Raw genomic sequence first — 23077 nt, 5'->3', positions numbered from 1 at the left:
TGAAATAAAAGCCTATTTTTTCCAGCAGTACTTTGGTTTTGGAAGAGGTCGTTAAAAGAATAAGAGGGTAGCTAAGGAGATTCAGGTCTCTCTGTCTTTCATGAATAGTAAGCCAAACAATTTCAATTCCAAAATTTCATTACAGGCCTTAGTCACAAATGAAATGTTTCAAATACTTGTACTGCTTCCAGTAACCTCTTTCTCCTCTCATAAAATTCCCCCCAAGGAGAGTGGAGCTTAAATACTGAGGGGTCTGAGTACAGCACCAGTTAGCTACTAAAGTGGAGACAATATTGTTTGTATTCAAGCATGAATTCCAATGACATTTAACAGAGTTAATTTTATCTTTATTTGGTATTATGAATTTTGCCTCATTCTGTTCACTCTGTTGCTTTCTTTAAATACCTCTCAAATTTCACTGGCACTGGACCATTGTTGATGATTGCTGCCACATGCCTGTCTAGCATAAAAACATCTTTATTACATCAGAAAGTACATATTTTAACAGCTTGGAGATATTTGCATCTGGCTTAGAATTATGGCAAGTAATAATCATATTGAGAGAGCTGTTTATTTGGTTTTAATGAGCATAAGCTACAGCTTGCAGTCAAGGAACTACTTGAACTTAGTAACATAGCAAATGAATTGTTGTACTGCTCAAATCTGTTCTGTCTGGGTAGTTTGATGTGCACTAGTTAATATGACTGTGGAAAAATTTTTAACCATGAAAAATAAAAGGGGGCTTCCATAGCGTTGTTAGTATCTTCTGTTTGCATCAGCTTCAGTTTTAAAACAGCAGCATGTGGATATGCATTCCAACAACAAAACTTAAGCAATACACATTGAAACATTTATTGATGAGGTGCAAGGAGAGAATATACCATTAAAGTCTGCATGCAAAGAAGGGGGATCCTCCCACCTCTAACATACAAATCATTGCAATTTTCATTCCTCTTTTACAGTGGCCACTGTGTGTCTGAAATAAAATAGTTTAATGATGAAATACGTGTCAAAAGAATTTACTCAGTGGTCGCTTTACTAACATTGGTATCATTTCTTCCCTACAGGTATTTCTGTAACGAAGAAGACTCATACATGTAAGTAAGATCTTTTGATTTGGCCTTCTCTTACAAATGGAATTCATGTTAGGCTGTGATGTGGCGCTCAGACTGTTAGGTGTCGGTCTGGTCTGAGAAGGCTCTGTTTTAAAAATTCTGGTGGGTTTTCTGCTTCAGAGTGGTTCCAGTCCTCACCTGAACTGTTGTCTAAATGAATATACAATGCATGTGTGTGTATATGTGTGTGCGTTCGCATATGTGTTAAATCAGAGGTCAGAAGAAAGGAAGTTGTGAAGAAAGGCAGAATTCCTTATTCTAGTATGTATACCTTACAGCTAGCTGATAAGTAATGTATCCAGAAAATACAGGTGAGGAGAGTGGTTATATTTTTGTACATCTGTTATATGTGCAGTATATATCCAATAAAAATAAATTATTTAATTGAAAGTCTTCTGTCCCTTCCTATGTGTTAATCTGTAAGATAAATCATTCTGTCCTTGTGCTTAAGGAGCTCTTGATGAAAATGAGGAGGTTATTGTTTTGCTCTCAACCATATAAACAAACAGTCCTGATAAATGGCAACCTTGGAAATGGATGTGGATGCGTGCATTTACCTATGTATACATTTATTCCAAATCTTCTTCAAAGACATCATTATTGGAGATCAACTCTCATCTACTCTGCAGTGAGTTAAAAGCACAATTCCAAGAAAATGTTATGATTTCTAGCTGAAGGAGATATGTTGAGATTCTTCAAGTACCGTGGAGGTTTGGAAATCTGGTAGTGTAGAATTATACTTGCCCAGGATCTGAAACAGGAGTAGGCTAAAGCTGAGGCTATTAGTCTCATGAAGGCCTTCTAACAAAACAGGTGGTAGGCTGCACAAAATTTACAAAGATACATGCATTTTAACAGGGTTATGCATTTGAAGTATGTTCACCACAGCTTCTAGGATTAAAGTGGTGTCATAAAGTGCCTTAGATTAATTTCGTTCTTATTTCATTCCTGGTTTTAAAATATTAATGTAATGAAATATCTGACTTTGAGATTATGATTTCTCACCATATAGAGTTACAAAATACAGTTGCTTGATTTAAGAATTTCAAATGAGAAGCTGATTTGTATGAGTTTTGAAGCAAATGTTAAATGTCACAAACTTTTAGAGCATGATGGTCCTCCTCTGCTTAGGTGGCCTTGCTGCTTAATGCATTCTTAGGGTCAGATCCTCTTCTGCTGAATGCATATATGGTTTCCATTGAACTTAATGGGAGCTACAGCTAGGCGTCTGAGGGCAGAATTTGACCCTGACATTTTTGGTGAATATTTGAGCTCATGCTGATTGAGATTGAGATTGACAGTACAGGAGACTGAAGTCCTCTGTATATCCGCAGGCCAGGCATTGTACAGACAGCTTCCTTGCACAGCCTTGCCCATGAGCTCAACCCTGGCCTGGAGCGACCACCCTCTCTAGAGGTGGTAAGTAATTCGGTACTTATGCTAGCTCAGTCTTGGGCCTCTCTTGTATAGAGGCTAACGACTGTACATGGTGGTTTGTAACGTGCCACCTGGAAATCAGCTGCAATCACGCTATATATTTCGTATACAGCAGTGCCATGTACTGACCTGCTAGAAGAGTCACATCTCCAGTTCCAGTATTTGATCCTTTTTGTAGGGAAGATTAAATAGTAACCACTGACCTAGAGAGCACAGGAAATATGCTCTTAAGCCATGCCAGACTGATAAAGTGTTGTCATCATGTCTATCTCAGTGGATGCTACGTTTGAGGCCTATGATAAAAAAAGATGTATTCATCAACTGTGTTAGATGATTAGCTACTGTTCACCATATAGGGCCTTTAATCTAATTAAGACAGAAAGTAGGGTCCCAGCATCTTCTGTGTTGAGAACTCTGTTTGTGCCATTCTAAGAGAACTGTCAAAGAGTAGTTCCCTGATTTGTTAATCAGTTGTCATGCAATTGCTGAAGCATGAACAAAAAAGTTCCCTGAATAATGGGAAGATAAGCTTGCCTGTTAAGAAAGAATTAAAATAGAAGGAGCAATATGCTGTAATTGGCATGATGAAAATGCAGGCTACATTTGCTAGCAAATATGTATGAGGTTTCATTCAGTTTTGGTTAAAGTTCTTTTAGAATTCATTCCTGTTATGACAAATTTTCATAGAGAGGAATTAATTTAAACTTTGCATCTTTGGCATTTTGACATTATGCACAATAAGCTTTTTCTTTTTCCTTATTGCCTAGAATTTTTTATTATTATTGAATAGAAGAAGTAGACATCAAAATTCACAGTTTGGAATGACATGGGAAAAAAATTATATAAACACCTAAATGCAAAAATTACAACTCGAATCTGAGTTGTTAACAACTACAAATGACAAGAGAGTTTTTGTGTATCAAGTCAATCTAGTGTTTGCCTATCACTCTGTATCAGTATATGTAACATATCAAAATTAAGTTACATAGAGTAGGATTTCTGCAAATAAATTTCAAAAAACATTCTCACAAACACTATGTGAAGTGTACATACGTTGTCTGCATTACTGTTTAGAAATTAGAAATATGGATGAAGTCGCCTTATTCCAAGTTTACAATGTATGGCATATGAGGGTGTTGACTGACTGTAAACTAGCACTTATTTCTAATGACCTTTTGACTTAATTACTGAAGTATAATGCCAGAAATTTTGATACATTATGCATTTGAAACATCAGATAAATCCTTTTCAGACTTCATCCTAATAGCCATTTTAATTGTGCAGATTTTGAAATCGGTGGTGGTCTGCCTCCACTACTTAGTTCTTCCCGGTTTTATTGTTTGAGATTTTGGGTATATTTTACCCCCTTCTTGGCATTAGTCTGTGACAAAAGTGATCTGTCAGCTGAAATTGAACTACTGTGCTGATGACAGGTGCTTAGGTCATTTCTGAATCAAACAGTAGTTCAGTATTTGTACACATGCAATATAGAGCTGAAGAAATATAGGTCTTTCATAATGTAACTAGCTAAATAGAACCTGAGAGACTTTCATTCTTCTTGATACAACTGATTTTTTCCAAGTGTTCTGTTTCATTAACTGCTTCTCCACGTCCTCTCTTTGTCAGAGTTTGAGCATTACAAAACCTGCCGTTTTTAAACAAGGCTGCTTCCAAGCAGCCCTAAGGGAATAAATTTTGTCCACCTCAAAATGCAGTTTTTCCCTCAGTAGGTTAAATAGGCTTTTGAAGTAAAACTTCATGCCTTCTGTCTATTTGTAGAACTATTCTCTCTTGGGCTTACATGGTGATTTGTTAGGTTAACCATTACCTTATATAACCTTTAGTCTAGCTAAGTCAGATGGTAGAGGCCAAGTCCTATCTATCTCATCTTCCATACAAAGTGGGACTTCTGGCATTTCCGTTCTTTTTTGGCTTGAGAACTGACTGACACTTAGATTCTTTTCTGATCATTTAATTAGCACTGATATTTGTAATACAACCCTCTTCCTCTCATGTTTCCTGCTCTGAATAGGAAAGTACTCAAAGTGAATGGTAACTTTGATGCACAGCTTCAGACTTTTTGCAAATTCAGACAGGCATCATTGTATCAGTGGTAATAAAGGTCTGAAATTATGGGGAACAGAAGGCTGCAAAGGACCTGGCATTTAGTGCCTACTGACTTGGGTTTACACTGAGCCCTGAAGTGTGTAGTATTTCATTTCTGGCATCTTAAATCTAAATCTTGCCATTCTTCATGCAATGAGTTTGATGGCCTCTACCAGACCACTTGCGACTCAGAACTATCACACAGATAAATCACCTTATTTTTATATTCTTAAATGAATTTGACTTGACTGCCTATCAAAGTAAGGGGTGGTTTCCTGCAGATGCACCCCGAAGGCTAATATTGTAATGTATCCACAATGTAATGGAACCTTCTTTCTCTCACTATTTGAATTGCAATGAACCACAGTTAGAAGCTTCAAAGGAATTTGATTACATAGCTGGAGTTCATATCTGCATAGAGGTCCAGGTATATTCAACTATTTGCTTACCTGGCATTTTTAAGATAGAAATCAATCCTTCCTTTCACACAATTTTTCATCCATGTCTCCAGAAAGCCATGCAACAGCTCCTACCTTCCCTTGGTATGTTGTTCTGCAGCAGAAAAGAATTGGGAGCCCTAGCTCCTAGTGACACATACTTGTCGGTGCAGAGGCAGGGACCTGTGAGGGTGCTCTTACCTGGACTAGATTAACCCAGGTGCTACTTTGAACTAGGGGCTGCTCATTGGGTTTAACTTCCCAGTGGCAGTGCACCTACAGATCATTGTCAACACACAGTGTGGATGATGGACCTTTGTGAGCCGAGTCCAAAACTGTTTGACAACTGCCTACTTCATGCACTTAGACTAAATTATCACCATTTGGAGAGAAAGAGCATGTTTCTTGGGGCTGTCCCAGTGATGGATGGCAAAGTACCTCAGTTCCTCTACCTGGACCATCTCACTTTTCAGAAAATTTAAGATTAAGACTTCCCAGCCCAGTCTGTTCTCTCATGCCTTTATGATAAGGATTTCCTATTGGTAATAGAACCTTTTAGTTGTGCTACTTTGTCACTATTCTTTCCTAAACCTCTGACTCAAATGAGTCAGACATTAAAGGCTGCTGCAAAATGGTGTTCAAAATGTACACCTCATTCTCCATTCACAGCAATCTGATCAGTTAAGCTGTTGGGAAGTTCGGCTTCATCTCAAACCTACATGTATAGAATACTTTGCATTACCTTCCTGAGGGAGAGTTAGGCCAGGGCAGCTATACCTTCTCAGTACCTGGACAGGTTTGGTGTGGGCTGTCACATTTCAGCATGTTACCACTTGTTGTTACCTACTTCCTGAACTACCACAGGTTTTGACACTTGCTGCTTTATTCTATGTCACTGCTTGGTAATGTGTGATACTGGCAGAAACGGTGTCTGGTGATTGTGCTTTGTAGATTGTATTGTGGTAGGTACAACAGTGAGAAAGCCACTATTACTGATGTGTGGACTAATTTTGTTCATCCTTTATTTTCTGTGTTTTCTTGTAATGCAAATAAATGTACTTGGGTATCACATTCAGCACTGTGTATTTTATATTTTCATAACTCAAGATATATCCAGATTTAAGAGAAAATACTTATACCAAAACTATCTCTAGATTAAGAGTCCTTTGTAACTCTAAGATATTTGCCCTTTATTTCAGACTTGGGACTTCTCTGCTTTTCATGATTTACCAAAATGATTATTCTAGAGTAATTTTTCTTAAACATTCTTAAAAATGGCAGTAGGCATCTCTGTATGAATTCCTTAATTTTGGATGAAATATTCCTTACTTACAGTGAAATTACCCTTTCAGTTAATTTCTGGCAGATAAATGTTTCTAAATATAGGTGATGATTTTAATGACATGAGATCCTGCTGGAAAATTAAGTGGGGACTGTGTGCTTTTAATTTTTATCACTAAATAAAAGCATTTGCATGAAGAGCTGGCAGCTTTGTCAGCAAAGGGTGGAAGTAAACCCATCCCTTCCACTATCTGAGATCCCACAGCAAGCACCTATCCCAACCCCTTCCCCCTCTCCCATATCAAGCTCTGGGACTATTCCTACACTCATCTTGTAGTAGGTGTCGGTCTAGAGAAGTATCTTGACTCTGTGTACTTCAGTGAGACTTACCTTTGGGCTAAATGGTCAATTAATATTTTAAGTTTACACTGCAGTTGAAAGGTTTGATTATACCTTAGGGAGATCAACTTGACTGTATACTGCCTACTATATGTAACAAGACCTCAGAAGTCGGAGTGACAAAGTTCAGGTGTCTCAATAGATACCCATTATCCTGACAAGCCCTTAAGCCTTTGACTGGAGCTTGGAGTGCTGTATCTTCATTGCTGCTGCAGCATGACTAGCCAAAAAAGGCAGTGTCTTGTTCTTTAGGCATAGGCATGGTCTTAGTACTGTCCTGAGCGGAGATCCATTCCTAAATCACGTCTTTTGTATCTTTGGCTCTAAGCAGTTGCTAAGAAAAGGACATCACTACTTAGAGACCAAGAGGCTGATTTGGGGCAGGAGGCAGCTATTCAGCTTCTCAGATGTCCAAATATCCCAGAACTGTGGTTCACCAAAGTTCTACAAGCATATTAAGATTTGCAGCTTAATTGAACCCAAGACCTGGATTTCTCTTTTTCTCTGATTTCACTTTCCACTTTATATCTATAGCCATTGCTAAAGATTTCTTGAAGTTTGTTAGTTATTTTGCTTAATTGCATTAAAGGGAAAATAACTGTGATTTTTTGTTTTTTCCTGATCCGATTTATAATTACTTAGTACATCTACTGTGCGTTGTACTGTCTACTTTACCTCATGTGTTTCGTGTGCTGGCTAAAGTAAACAAATGATACTTTTCCCTCACCAAATAGGAGCCTGCAGAAAACTGATGGTTAACAGGATCTGCTGTTAGCACCAAGGCCTAAAGAGAACAGGTGAAAACTAAACCCTGTCCCCTGAGGCCAATAAAATAGCTGTTTGGTCCCCTGTGTGTAACCTCCTAATAACTTTACTGGGCAGCCTTAAGATCCCTTGGGGGCTTCTCTGCAAGAGCACTCCCTCTCTTTGTTCAGATTGCTTATTAAAAATGATTTTATAATGAAGTTGCCTCAAATAGCAGCTACTTTCCTACTTGTCCTTGAAGCACTGTTTGCCCTGGTGAAGAATCCGAAGACAACTATCTAGGGCTTTTCTCTTGTTCAAAACTTTTACTGAACTACTGCTACACTCGATTTTATTTTATTTTCTTTTTTCCTGTGAGCCAAAGAAAAATATCTTCATCAGCAGCTAGATATTGTACCTTTAATTCCACTTTGACGCCATCTCCATAAAAAGTGTTTTGGGTGTCAGCATCATCAATCGATCAGTTTTATTCCCTGCCACACAAAACACTATGCCAGTGACTTGTTTGTTGCCTGAAAGAGAATGTATGTTGCCTTCTTGTTGTGGTGACCAAGTTATTGAGTACAAGGGCAAAGATGAAGTCATTGTCACATAATGAGGAGAGGGGGTAATGTTTTAAAATCAGAAAATGCTTCTGGCTGGCTTGGGAGAAAGAGTATGCAGAGTGACAATGCTATGTGTGAATGTGTAACTTTCATGACGTGGATATAGCTGGAAATCTGTGGATGCTCTGGTTCTTCATGGTAGGTCTACAGCAGTGAAACATTTTCTGTGTGAAAGTTCTCATGTTTGTGAGAGGGACTGGCCTTCAGCCTGTGTGGAAGCAGCTGTGGGTAAAGCATCAGGAAAACTTTTTATTAATGCATATTTTATGCCCTCACAGAATAACTGGTCAGAGGTGAGACAAATCCGGTGCCTCTAATCTTGTATTAGCTACCCAAAAGCTTGGCTTCTACCTGGGCTCCAACCTTTTGGCACAGTTGGAAGGAACATTTCGTTTTCTCTAAGGCTGATAGAACAGGCAATTAAATGCACTGCCCTGGAAGTCCCATGGGGAACTATGTCTATTAGCTGCACTTGAAGCTAATGTCAGGTCTCTTCTCCAATTCTGTTTTGAGTATATGGAGCAGCTTCTATCTACATGGGCCTTTTGGCTGTAACCATTAATTATGGACTTATTTTACTGTGAGTTTTCTGGTGAATACCTTAAGATAGTTTTTTTCTGTGCCTTTATAGCAAAGTAGCATGCAAACTACAGCAAGATAAAAAACTGCAAACAGATGAAAATTAATTTTGGCAAATGAAGACTGATAAGCATGTGCAAAATATTAATCATCCACTATTAAAATGTGTGTGTGTGTGTGTGTGTATGTTGGATTATAGTTCAGATACTTCTAAGTTACTGTTACCTAGCAAATTCAATTAGACAAGGCAGGAGAAAGGATGCTGTCTTAAATTTTGTAGGTCTTTATCTGGGGGTAAGTCCTGACCCTTTCCATACCTCTAATACATATTAATAGAGGGTACAAATCAATAAATTCCAATTCTGCTCACACTTCATTTCTTTTTCTGGCCTGTCCTGTGGAAGAGTGTACAAGATGGGCAGAGACATTCTCTTTCAAGTTTAAAAAATTATTTGGAGGCCCATGTTTTACGGGATAATGAAGTGTTTGGAGAGCATTAGGAGGTTAGACAGTGTGGTGGATGGATATTAAGAGATTGTAGATGTGACTCAAAACTAAATTTAAACTATTTGTGGACATAGGCAGTAAATACATTGGGAATGTCTTCAGTGTTCTCTTATACCCACGTCTTGCCTTATAATTCCCTAGGAAGTTATTCTTACACCTTTTGTACCCTTCTCTTTTCTATCAATTAATTCATAAGGCCATTTGTCTGACATACTGAATTAAATCACAAACACCCTTTGTGCCTTGTGCAAAGCACTCCAACAGAGAAAGCATAGGACTGATCTGAATTCTATTGCAGCTGCTTTAAGGATTCCTATTGGCTGAAACATGCTTTGATCAGCCCTTAAAACACGTTCTCTTTTTTTGTTGTTATTTTTAAAGTCTCCTGTCTTCAGAACTCTCACAGACGTTTTATGTAGTTAATGTTTCCAGCTTGATAAGAACAGCCATCCACAATTTTGGTATGGAAACTGGTTACAGGAGAGAACTGTGTTATGGGCTGAATGCAGGCTTCAAAATAGGTGATACTCTCCACACTCTAAGGCTTTAATCCAACTCTGAGAGCAGTAGAAGTCACTCTTGGCAAAGTCACGAAGTTAAATTTTTTTTGCAGTTTTTGAGTGGCTTGGGCACTAGAAAACTGGCAGATAAGACTTGTCCAAATCCGCTTTTACATTCTGGATATTTTTCAATGCAAACAATGTGAAAACAAATAGGAAGTGTTACTGCTCACAACTTTCTTCTTTAATATGTGGGTTGCATATTTTGGCTCTGAATAGTCTGAGTCTAGGCAGCTCTAACTATACATACAGGGAAATATCAATACACTGGAAGCCATTTGACTATATCCTTGCAATAGTTTCCTAAGAGACAATTGTACTTACTAAACAAGACTTGTGCAAGACTGTGTCAGTTTGATTTGAACAGTTCCTTAAAGTCATCTCAGTCTTTATAGAAGGGTAAGTCTTTGTGAATGAATTGCTACCAAATACAGTGAAGGGTTGGGATTAAATTAGGATTAAAATTGGGATTAAACCATGATCTTTAGGCCTGGTTGCCCATTTGTTGAAAGATCAAAAGTCAAAGTGTTTTCCCAAAGTAGAGGGTTTATTCCCATGGGTGTATCACTGCTACCTTTTTTCACACATTGAGAAGAATCTGTCCTTAGAGCTTTCTTCCCTTCGTGACATTGTTTCTTATAACTCAATATTGCATTTTTGTCATAGTAAGGCTGAATTCTAATGATTCTACAGCCAGCTTAGTCATATGGACTTCTCCAAGTTTGGTATCTGAACCAAAAAAGCACATTTTATTATCTGAATTTTGAAACCAGGGACTGATTCCATCATTCCTAATAGACTCATTTATTTGACAGTGCATTGCTAGACTTGTGCAGTTGCCATTCTGTAACAACTATTGAACCTGAAAAGGGCTTTTTAATGTATGTTGATGGCTGACCTTATTAGGACTGTAAAAATATTGGAAGTTTTTGCAGCCTTTCTCTGAGAACATCAACCTGGAATTATTTAAAAGTTGACTGCAGCCGGGAACACAGTTTCATGCAGACAACATATAAGGCGGCTCCTTATGGCAGATCAGGTAGCCACTCTAACTCATAACAATAGCTTGCTCTTAGTCTTATGACCAAATGATGGTGATATTTGTAAAGATCTTATTTTAAACACAGGTTTGCTGGTCAGAGCTTTTCTCCCTCTAAGTCTCCTCACATGATGAAGTACAGTAGTTAAGGCTCACCTAAAAGGGACAAAGAGCTTCAAAGGGCAGTGTGGGTCAGTCTGAAGAACTAAAATTTGCAGTTAAAAAGTAGGAACAGAAACAGATTAGCACAAAATTAAATAGAATCCCAATGGAATTTGGGATACACTTTTTAAATTTCAACTTTCTTTTTCTTTCTTCATAACAGTTGAATAGTTTTGAGGTATATTGACAAAATGCTACATCTTTGTCCATATTGGTTAACTGGGGGGGTGGAGGGAGGAGCAGGCAGGGAGAACAGTCCAGACAGCTTTTCAGAAGTCTTGCCAGATATGAGTTATAGTTAAGTGGGATTACAGGTGATTCTTGGCTTTTACATGGATCAAAAGGTAGTGACAGATGCTTTAGTTAAGAGTTTCTGAGTACATAGATGCTATCTGCATTTGCATTTGTAATTTGCACAAGGGATGGGAAGGTGGTCATCTGCTTACCTAAACTATGCTCACATACAAATTGCTTATGCAAAATTCTTCATTGAACTGAAAGACTCAGAAAATGTGGTGCCTGGTGTTATTTTAGTATAGAGGAGTAGTTGAATTTCCTGTTGTATTTTAATAGTTGTGTTTCAATTTAAGGCAGGGAAAGAAATATAGTGCTTTCATGATATGACAAAACACGACCATTTTTCTGTAATGCCAGAATGATTTCCTTTCAGTCAGCTGTATGTGCACTATAAAAGCACAGTTAAAATATGCATGATTTGGCATATACAGATGTGCTTATTAGCACACATTGAAATAAGCATCACAATATTGAAATAACTTTTTTCTAAATATGTTTTATACACAGAGATAGATAGAGAGGGAAAGGGTCAGCATTAGCAAGTACCAAAATTACCTCCTCCATTCTCAATACCTTCACATTCCAGTGTGAATATCTTTTCCTACTTTATCTCTTGCTATTATAAGATGCTATAGCTGTAGAACCTAGATGTGGTCTTTAACCCCAATGCCTTAAATTACTGTATTGTCTGGTTTTGGATTCACTGTTCACTTTATCAAAGGAATAGATCTCACCGAAACAGAAGTTACGGTTTTAAGCGATTGCAACTGGGACTTCAGGAAGCTTCCTTTCTTAACCTTACTGCCATTAATGGTAAAATCCTTGACTTGAATGGAAATAGAACTGAACCTTCCATGAGTTGTTGTAAAAAATATAAGCAGTAAATTAAACGGGAAGCCTTGACAAAGAGGATGATGACTTTGCTGCAGAAACAAAGACTGTTGTGAGACCTTTTTGCTATCTGGCTTAGCTTCCCCTCTGTGCATGATAGGTTTTAGTTTAAGGTTAACATCAACTATCAGTTACAAGTTGTAGCAGTGTGACTTGCTGAACAACAGACTAGGCACACCCTCAAAGCAATTTCCTCTTTTTTTTTTTGACATGTTTACCACCGACTTCAAAAGCCAGTTCACAACAGTGGTGGTGTTCTTGCAGTTTTCTGGAAATTCAAATTGGGCTTTATTTAATCTCTATGCAACAGGGGTAGGGAAACCTCTGGTTTCAGAAAGCCAGTATATGACCAAAGCCATTTAGTGATTTCCTTTTAGATATAGGCATCAGTTGATAACCATCCTTCCCACCAATGTTTGTCTGAAGAACTGTTTCCTTATCTTTGTTACTGTTACCTAACTGATATGTAGGTGTGATACTTGCCTGCTGCAAAGACAACTTTAACAGATAAGGCAAGTTTCCTGTTTAAACTCTTACCATTTCTTTCACTCTGACCCGTTTTTCCTTTTCCCTCCCTATATTGCTGGCTTACGCCAGAGTTATGGTCCTTGAAGTAAAAATTGAAGTAAAGGGGTCATCCAAGAAGGTGGTTTACATGCTGTTTGAGGACAAAAGGGTACTAAGGGCTGGCTGAAAATAATTTTCCTGTTAAACAGAGCTTTTGATATTTCAAAAAATATTTCACTGAAATAGTCTCAGGGTTTTTTTGCACTTTTCAGGAGGAAGGTAAGAAAACCCCTTGTTAACTCAGAGTGAGTAGTCCTTCACATGGGATTGTGGTGACGTGACTTTAAGACCTGGCATAGAAAGAAGGCAGTGCAGGTGCTTCAAATTTAAATTCCCATGTCCTGTTAATATGACTTCCCCACCTCACTGTCAGCTGTTTTGAGAGTAGATTTTAGTATGAAATCCCATCCTTAATGAAGCAGTAATGTATATTCCACTGGAATATTTCATCTTGGACAAGCAAACCATGTTGTCACCAAAATATCCCCAGTGATTTCTAACAGGGAACCTTAGAAAAGAGACACAGAGAACCTTGACTTGGGAACAAATAGTTTGCAAACTTATTAATATTCTTTGTGAAACTAATACCTGGCAATCCCAGTTTGCCAAGAAAATTCCCCTTACTGCATGTTAATTTGCTGCTTTTCACTGGTGTTGGATGGGAAGTTGTATGATAGTCACTCCAGGTAGGAACCTATCACTTGTTTTGCAAATAGACAGCTTTCCTCACTCTGAGGTTAAATCTGCAGTTAGACTACGGGTCCAGCCTGGTAAATGGTATTGCATTCTGGTAAGTGCCAAACTGAGAATGTAGCTGCTTGTTTTCTTGACTCAAGGTATTGAGTTCCTGGTCTTGAAATCCCAAAGCTGAGCATATGAATGTGATTGATATTTTACTGTATGTTCTGGATAAGCAACAAAAGACTATCTACATTTCTATTTCTAATGTATTGTGGGGAGGTATATGTTGTCCAGTAAATCTTACATGTTCTGTTGGATTAGATTTGGCTTGCATATACAAAATTACTTAATGGCACTGGCATAGTAAGCCTCTGTGATGCTTCTCTCCAAATCAAACTTGATAGTGCTCTTTTTGACAACCTGAAGGTCTATTTAGCAGTTATAAATTGAATGAGTAAGTGTTAGTTTGACATGGACCCCTCCCAATGGTGAGATTTGGGCAATTGTTGAGAGACTTTAATACCCACTACAGAAGTTTGTAGCACCTGTATCGTTCCATTCTTCCTCTTCCCTTTCCTGTCCCTTTGCTAATCCCCACGCAAAATCTTTCTCCTAGGGACTTGCCATTAAAAAATGGCTCTATTTCTAAATAGATAAATTACCAAAGTGCAAATATAATTTGCCCAAAGCCAAAAAACAAACAAACAAACAAAAAAATCAGTAAGTTAGTTCTGAGTGACATACCCAAAAATAACCATTCCCTTTATTAAGTTAGTTCATTGCTGGATAATAAATCCAGAAAAAGTTTTTAATTGACTATTTAAGTAGTTTTAGCTCAAGTTAGCCTTTTCTGCTTTTTTCTTCTATTGTTTTCCAGTTTGTGATCACTGAACACAGTTTAATGGACAGCCTCTTTGATGGGTTTTGTGTGCTTGTTACACTTTTGCTTCTAAATAGTTTTGAGGTTATATTTCTATTATGATTGCTGTTATTCTTAGAGCTTTAGAGAGGCAGAAGGAAAGGAGAGGCAAAAAGAAAGAGGGAAGGATGTAGTTACTATTTACTTGAAAGTTGTGTGCTGATTCTTAAAGAAACAGAAGCTTCAGCTGAAGCACGTGGTCAAATCGTGTGTAAAGGAATGGTAACAGGAACTAAGTGATGGCAAATTTTGTCTTTGATTCATTAAAGCTCTTAAACTTCTTCCTCTTAAACTGTTTCCTTCCAGTGAGATCATAACTCATCACACCACTACTCACATGCATCAAGATAAGCATGTCCAGATTACAAGATTAGAGCAGAAGTGCTTAGCCTCTTTCAAAAAAGCACATCTAGGATACTTCCTGTAGGAATCTGCATGTAACAGCAACTACTAATTTAATTCTGATGTTATCCATACTCCGAACATATTATATTCATAAAATCATCCTTCTTCTTTAAAGGCTTTCCTTCCTATGTGAAGCCTTCACTTCTTTAATTGTTGCACTCTTGATTTTCCTCATGAGACTTTTCCCACCAGAGAAAAGAGATGATCAAAGATAGGTGCAGTGACATAAAGGAAAGTTGTGTACCTTTTGGAATCAGTAGAAAAACTGCCCTTGGTTTAAGAGCCAGAAGATCCTGTTCATTGCAAAGTGGTATAGCTTCTCCTTTATGCCGACAGTGGTACAGCATATCGTATTTAGGGTTTTTTCACTCTATTATACAGGTATTAACTTCAGTAAGGAAAGAAACTAGGATCTTATTAGACTATGTGCCAATAGGGTAATATAGTTGTCCCAAACCTCCCCATCCATGTGTGTTAGCACTCTCTACTTTGCATTATCAAATGCAGCACTCGCGTCCTTTGGTGCTTTTAAATGAATTTCCAAAAACATCTTTCTTAAAAATTTTAAAAGAGTTAAAATAATACTATTAGCTGTTGTATTTGACCCTTCACTGGTTATTTAATATAAATGTGAATCCTAAACTTCTTGATTTTTAGTTTGTTTTGCAGATGACTATTTTTTTTTTGTGTGCTTAGTGTTGAGAAAAGTATATCCATTTAATTTCTAACCATGTGTTTTCATGGAAACAAATCATCTATAACACATTGTATTTCTATGAAAACACAAGCTTATTAAATGTCAAACAGTTTATGTTTTCATGGCAGTCATCTTGAAATTGGCATATTCACTGTGTCAGTGTTTTATGATGTAAGCTTAAAACTGTCAGATTGTCAATGTTCAGACATGAAAAGGTCTGAAGTCTCGCACATGGAGGAGGAGGAATTAGGCTCTTGTCAATTAGCAGCTGGTGGTAATTGAGGCATGTTTGTTTGAGGCTTGTATTAAGATAATAGAAACTCTAGTCTGAGTATCCTCAAATATTTAAGCTGATAAAAAGGTGGCGTCGGTGTCAGAGTCATTTGCGCTTACTAAGGGCTGACTATAAATATCGGGGTTGCTGGTGGAGTTTGAAGTGTCTTTGCACATTTAACTTTATCACTCAGCTCATGCATTTCAGAAATTGCTTTTAAAAGCAAGGAAGCTGGGAGAAATGGCTCCACGTGACTGTACATACCCTATGCTGCTCAAGCTGACAGATCTTAAGGACTACAGCAAGGGTTTTGGTATTGCCCAACCATTTGGGAATTGTAACAGCAGGTTCATGGGTCACATTGTAACAGGCTGAAAAATTACTTTCAAAGCACACTGGCTCCTGGAAGAGACAGCAGAGCCTACTGGGTAAGCTTATAGCAAAGAAGTCCTCTGTCAGTAAGGTAGGGTATGTTGAATAAGCTGTAGTTTATCAGTAAGTGATCCTTGTTATATGGGAGCTGCCCACACATCCAAGTCTGTCATTGCTCTACTGACAGGTGTGGTGGGCATCAGGCTGTTAAAGAAAAGATTAAGAAAATATGTGATGCAAATGGAACAAAGACAATGCAAAGGTCATAGTAAAGAGAATTTTATCTTCACTGACTAATATAGGAAATACTTGTACAAGAAAAGCCCTTTTAGCCCTCCCACCCCTGTCTTTCTTACACTTTAAAAAAACCCACAACACTATCACCCTACGGATCTTGACGTTTCCAGTGTATATGAGTTAAAAGGCAGTAAAATCAATTTTGCTTCTATCATGCTGTGCTATATTTTATAGTATAAACTGATGCTGAACATATGGTTTAATTGAATATGAGTCTACTTAGAAATGGCTCATTCTTCACATGCAAAAATTTTCAGAAGTAATTCAGAAGTATGAGTGCAGTTGCATGTATTACCCTATCACATTATGCAAATAATTAGGAAATAAATAGCTATTTAGTTTATGTATTATCCCTATAGGGAAAATGTACACATATTTTACATGCACATTGCAACTATATTTCCTCTTCTAGTGATTGTAGAAAAGCCTTTAATACATTTCTCTACAATGAATTTTAAGTTTCATAGTGGAATTAACTGAATGGTTTGGCTTGGTTTGAACCCTAATGGATGGGATTTAAATCCAGTTTTCACATCACACAGGAAATGTCTTTCAATGTCTTTTTTACTCTATTCTGTGGTTATCTCTCCTGTGCAGCAAAACTGAAGACAGTTTCTTTTCGCTGGAAAAAGTTGTAGCTCTTGATTCAAAGTAGTATGGATGCTCTAAGTTCCTTACACAGAGTTTGCCTAGCACCTGCTCATCTTTCAAACTCTCTCTGAGGGTTATTTGTCCACACTTGCCCCTGTGTGGAGTCTCATGGGGAGCTGTGAGAAAACCCAGTTTCCTAGTTAACCCTCCATGGCTGCTGTGATATGTGTAAGACCATGGTTCTTCCCTTCACGGATCAAATTGCAGAACTTGATTCTTTCCTGAGCATTACTTACAGATAACTTTCTCAGTTCTATCCTTACATGTATCTCCTAACAGGTTAAAACATAGTTAATGATAGACATCCACCTGGTGACAAGTTTAATGATTCATGAAATCCTAGCCCTCAGGGCACGTGCTGGTTATTTATTGTTACACACAAACACAAAGCAGATAGTAAATTTATCACTTTCAGATTTAGGTGACTGAAATGGGTGTTTGATTATCTGAAAGAGGTAGTGAATGTTTATAGACATTTGCATAACAGCCATTTTTCATTTCGTCTTGCCGCTAGACACAGTGAATGTGCGAGACTGGCTATAATTCTGCTGCAATTGCCAGTATGTTTTTTGAGTGTTGACCTATGTGTGTAACTGTCATAGGTATTGTACCACATATCAGAATACATGTGTGTTGGTATGAATCTGTCATTTAATTTTAAAGGAAGGATGAAAATTATATAAGTGGTGCTGAGCCATGATGTCATAAACTTTGTACTGCTTATACTCTGTATTTATACTGTGATTTTTTGCCATGTAGTAGCGGAATAATTTTCCGATATATGGCAGAGCACTTGACACAGAGGATCTGACATCTACACTATACCTGTTTCAGGGTTGGTTCTGTTTGTTGACTTTAGAGAAGCTCTAGTCTGGTATCATGAAGCCTATTGCAGATGGAGTGAATTACATATTGTCTGGGAGTGCATCTTTCAGTTTAGTTTCATTGGAAAGGAATCCTGTTCATGCACTCTGAGGCCACTCTATGATGCAAACCAAAACATAGTGAAGCAATGGGGAGAGCTGCTTCAAAAGCACACTCCTGGTCTGAACTAAAACACTGTTGGAGACACACACTAAAAAGGTGCAAGTGCTATTTCTGAATGGGACTAGAAATTTCCTAGCAAAAAAGTGTTTGCAGTACCAACTCCGCTAAACTGCCTGTGGCAGGTCTCCTTGCTTTCCTCTAGCCTTCATGTTCTCTCTCAGGTGGTCCTCGTGACTGCTGCCCATTTCAGTCACATCATGGGGACACCTGACTTCTCCACTTCTCCAGAAGCCACCCGTATGCACAGATGCATTGTAAAGTGAATAGGTTTGTGAAAGGACATAGTTTTCTATAAATATAAAATGTTCCTTCATTACACTGTATAATAACTGCTGAAGGTTAATCATATTAATCTTTTAGCATTGCCCCTCTTCAGAATCAACTGATGGTTGGAGAATGCTCTTTATATTGTTCTTTGGTTTGTAAAGGAAAGTCAGATTGATCTTCCACTTTTTACTTTCTATTGTATAGCATATCCAGTATAAGAACGTGGAGTTCACTCCAGTATGTATGGAAGTGCTAGAATTCAATGTTGGTAATATTACCATATACAGAGAAACCATTTATTGGGGTAGAGGGGAGAGAGGATGTTGTGACCCCTGCACATCATGAAAATGATCACTGAAATGGAGGTTTTAATGCTCTCCTCTATTATTTTTGTATGGATTTCAGGCCCCAAAGCTACATTGTTCGTTATGGGGTATGTTGCTTCTATTGCTTATAGCAATGGACATCCATGAAGAAAAGGAGAAAGCAAGGGGGTGTTCTGTAAAGAAAACTTTTCCACACAGAACCCAATTCTTTTGCAGGTGTACAGGTGCGACCTTTTTCTTGTCATTATCTATGTGCATATAGTCTCTGATTCAGAATTTGGGGGGGCAGTTTAATGTACTGCAGTAAATATTTCACTGCCTTTGCTTACTCACTTGAAATTAGCCCTAGTAAATACTAACTTGGTGTGATTTGTTACAGTGCTGACAATGTGTTGTTTGGCTGAGTAACTTGTAAAAAGATGTGATAATTAGCTCCTCCAAGATAATGTTTTCTTTCATATCTGAGTATATGGATTGTCATTTGCTGTCAGGCTCTGCATAAGCCTATCAGTAGTCCTGGCAGTTGTCTCTTTGGTACTTCGAGCAGCTCAGCAGTCTCAAGTGCCTTCATCCATTTGCATGTTCATGGTGAGCTAAAAAAGCATGCCCCTACCCTTCCTTTTTTTATAGTGTTACATAGAAATGGGGTTCAAGAATCTCCTCAGATTCTAGGAGGACACATTTTCCTCTGAGTCACTGTTTTTGTTCTGCGTCAATGCCAGTTCATTCTCTACAGTCAGTCAACTTTGTTTCTTCACCTCAAAAGTATCCAATAGTATCAGGCTTTGGTTATTTATGTTTAGGTCATCATAACTTTAGCATTTCTTTTGAAGGTTTAATCTGAACATTGCTGTCTGTTTCTGTCATTACTTTAATAGTTCTATTTGTTGGCACTGGTGTTTCCTTTTCCTCCAAGACTTCCTTCTCAATGGAAAGGGGAAGCCCAAGCAGAGAATGCATCATTTTTTTTCTCAAAATTTCAATATATTATGTTTATCTAGCTTTCATCTTGTTTTTCCATGCTCTTTTGTAGACATGTTGTTATTAATGTGAATGAGAGGGCGTCATGGACAATGACCCTACTGTGGCTCGTGTAAATGTGGTAGTCTGTTTTCGTTTCTTTACATTTGCATTTTTAAAGTTATATTTCTTTTTTGTTCAAAAATATATTTTAAGGAATTCAAAAATTTGAAAAATCCTCACACTAGAAATGTGATGATTTGGCTGGGAAGGCACTAATAGTGATGGTTGGTGCAACTGAGAATTTTGTTTTTCAGTCCTTCACTTACACAAGGCAGTACTGACAGACCTTTAATTTACGTTGCTAGCATAGAGATACAGCCACAAGAGCTGCTCTGTAATATCCTTTTAAACAGTATTTTTCATCCACCTGTAATGAAAGGTGTCTGTTTTATATTGCTGCCCATTCATCATTCCTCGGACACCTGCTGCCAAAGTCAGTTACTTCTTAAATCTGAGTTAACCTTCTAATGTGATCCTGCTCTCCTTTATTCCTTGCTCAAACCTATTATTCCATAAACCAAGCTGTCAAACATGAGTCCAGTCACCTGTGAGCACACGGCGTAGGATTTTAACATCTATCGCTTATGCTTGCTGTTCCTTGGAGCAGTGGATTTTCACCACATCTTTATGAACGGAAGAGCAAAGTACCTAACTAACCTGAACTATTCATTATGTCCTCATGAGTTTGCTTTATGTTTTCCCTCCCTGGCTTAGGACTGCATATTGTTCTCTAATTCATTCTGCAGTCAAGAATGGAACAATTAGCCACAAACTCTCAAGCTCTGGCAGATGATTAATCAAAAAAAAAATTAACTTTGGCTGATAATGCTACTCTATGAATTATGAGCTGGCTGTAAGCCAGGGAATACTCCTATTGTCCCCTGTACAGACGGCGCATCCTTCCTTGACTCAAGTGTACCAGAAATAGTAAGATTTTTCATCTAATAGAATTTTAACCATTATGTTATTAAGGTTTTTAACTCCTTAGTGCGGTGTTTCTGTATCTCTTTTAGCCAGCTACCATGTAATCCTCAGGAAAAAAAAAAAAAAATATCCAGAATTCCTTTGTATTCAGTACAATTTGGCAGCTGAAGAGGGAGGTGGTAAATAAAGTTTAAAGCATTCAGGTAAACAGCTGCATTGCAAAATCTTATTGTTATAATTACAAAGATTTTAATTAAAAATGCCAGCCACAGAAAATTCCTTTGTAGGTCACTGCCAGTGATTGTGAATCAGTTCACAGCTGTGCTTGGGTATTGACACATACCCAAGTTTCTGTGAAGTGTGTATTTGTTACTTTTACTATTAGTACTCTTTTTTTGTAATGTTTTCATAGGCTGCTGTCCTATGCCTTACCATGGTCCCTAGCCAGCAGGCTAACTCAGGCAATGGGGTTTCTTTTTGGTTGTAGAGTATTAGTGATTCTAAAAGAACTTGAATGACATTAACAATTACCTGCTGCAAATATATTTATTTCTGGGGGAAAGAATTCTGGCTTTGCTTACTAAACACAGATGGTTTGCTTACTAATAAGTATTATAAACTACTATGAACTTGGATCTGTCAGCTCAGATCTCTACAAGTCTTTCTGAATGACAGTGCAAATCTGTAGTTCTGCTAGCTGGAAACAAGTATGATTTCCCTGATGAGCCTAGACAGAATGTTTTTTTCCCCTGAAAAACACTGTAATGAAACCCATGCTACATAAAACCTTTTTTCACTCTGAGGAGGAACATTACCATGTCTGCTTCTAATAATTACTTAGCTGTACTGGCACACATATGCAATTGTTCTTCATCTATCAGTAACAGGGTTGCTAAAAAAGTGCTCTACCCCCAGTATAGGGATCAAAAAGCAGAAGTATCACACAGGGGCAAGAGCCTGGGTCTGACTTGTGTGCTTTTCAACTCTTTACTGGATGATTTCTGATTCCAAGATTGTAATTTTCAAATTAAATCATTAAAAATTGCCATTATAGGCAAATGGAAAAATAATCAAGACAAACAGCAAATCTCTGGAGCACTAATAATTACAGTTGTTGCCAAGACTTTCCACAATGTTCTGAAATTTTCATTAACATTTTATTTCATTCCTGATCAGCACATAGCGTTTAGCCCATTTCAGGACTGATTTGGTGGACTTTCAATACAGGAGCCATAGCTTAGATGAAGCTGTGAAGAGGTTCATGTAAGTCCCACTTAGTGTTTAAACTGACTTTCCAACTCATACTTCACATTAGCAATTGGAAGGGTTAATTTAAAGGACTCACTACTGACTATCAAAAAAAAGTAGTCCAATTAAGTATAAATGAGAATATATTTTGTAGTAACTTGATCAGTCTTGGCATCAGCTTAGCTGCTGTTATCTGTAGCTAAGCTAGGGTAACTGATGATGGGGTTTTCTAAACATGACCTTTCATGCACATTTCTCAGCACACCAGAAACAAATTGCATTAAAAAAAACCCCAAAACTAGTCCATAAACAACAGTGTCTCAAAGGGGACATACCTGTCAGTGAGGATCAGTCTGTCTTTTGGGAGCATGTTGGTTGCACAAGTTTGTCTGAAAAATAACAAATGCCAAATTTTGAGCAGAATCTGTCCATCTGTGTAATCATATCTCGGGTTGCCCTCATTACTATCAGAGCCAAGTATTTCACAGTTTTTAGTATATCAAAATCTGAACAAGGCAGAGAAGCACTCTCATCTATAGAAGAATCAAGACATACAGAAACTGAAGTGATACAAATCCTTTTCCAGCTCCCAGCTGTGGTATTGTATGAACGTGACCTAGACCCCTGCCGGCAAAATCGGCCCAATTAGCCCTGGCCAGCAATTCTGACTGCTTAGGGTTTTTTCCATTGTAGATTAGGGAGTGGTTACTTAAACTGCCTCAGAAGTGGTCCTACAAACAGGAATTGAGGGTTGCGTTACTGCTGCGTGCTGCTGATCTGAGGGTAAACATCAATCCATGGCCTTGGAGCTAATCTGCATCTACTGCACTAGCACTTGTTGTTGTCCCACAGTCCAAGTGGCATGTGAGTTTTCCTCCTACACGGTTAAGCTGACAAGGCCAAGTGAGCTCTGTCAGCTGCCCTTGGAAGCAGTTTTTCTTTCTTGAAACTACTGGTCCAGTGCTGTTTAGAGTTCCAAGTAATACCCTGGTTTCAGCCAGCACCATGTGTTCAGAACAGAACTTCCCCTATCTCCTGGTTATGTGATAGTCCTCTATGCTGTTTATCCCTTCTCTGAGAGTTGACTTTCTAATCGTTACATAGACCAACTGGGTGCTACTTTTTTCCTGAGTATGCTCCTTATTTTTCATTTTTGCTGCTGTCAACAACTGTAAATAGGGAAAATTTTGGCACTGTCA

At 38.0% G+C, this 23077-nt stretch overlaps 1 protein-coding gene across 1 annotated transcript in view; it reads left to right on the top strand.

Moving 5' to 3' along the window:
- RORA (RAR related orphan receptor A) overlaps positions 1-23077 on the top strand; it is a 378120-nt gene that overhangs the window by 267428 nt on the left and 87615 nt on the right. Inside the window, exon 3 of the mRNA XM_075045494.1 lies at positions 1068-1097. Coding sequence (XP_074901595.1) covers positions 1068-1097 — 30 coding nt within the window. The remainder of the gene's footprint in view (positions 1-1067; positions 1098-23077) is intronic.

This window comes from Buteo buteo, chromosome 13, assembly GCF_964188355.1.
Source record: "Buteo buteo chromosome 13, bButBut1.hap1.1, whole genome shotgun sequence".
NCBI lineage: Eukaryota > Metazoa > Chordata > Aves > Accipitriformes > Accipitridae > Buteo > Buteo buteo.
The sequence above is the reverse complement of the archived record's forward strand: the minus strand, read 5'-3'. Positions and strand labels throughout refer to the sequence as shown.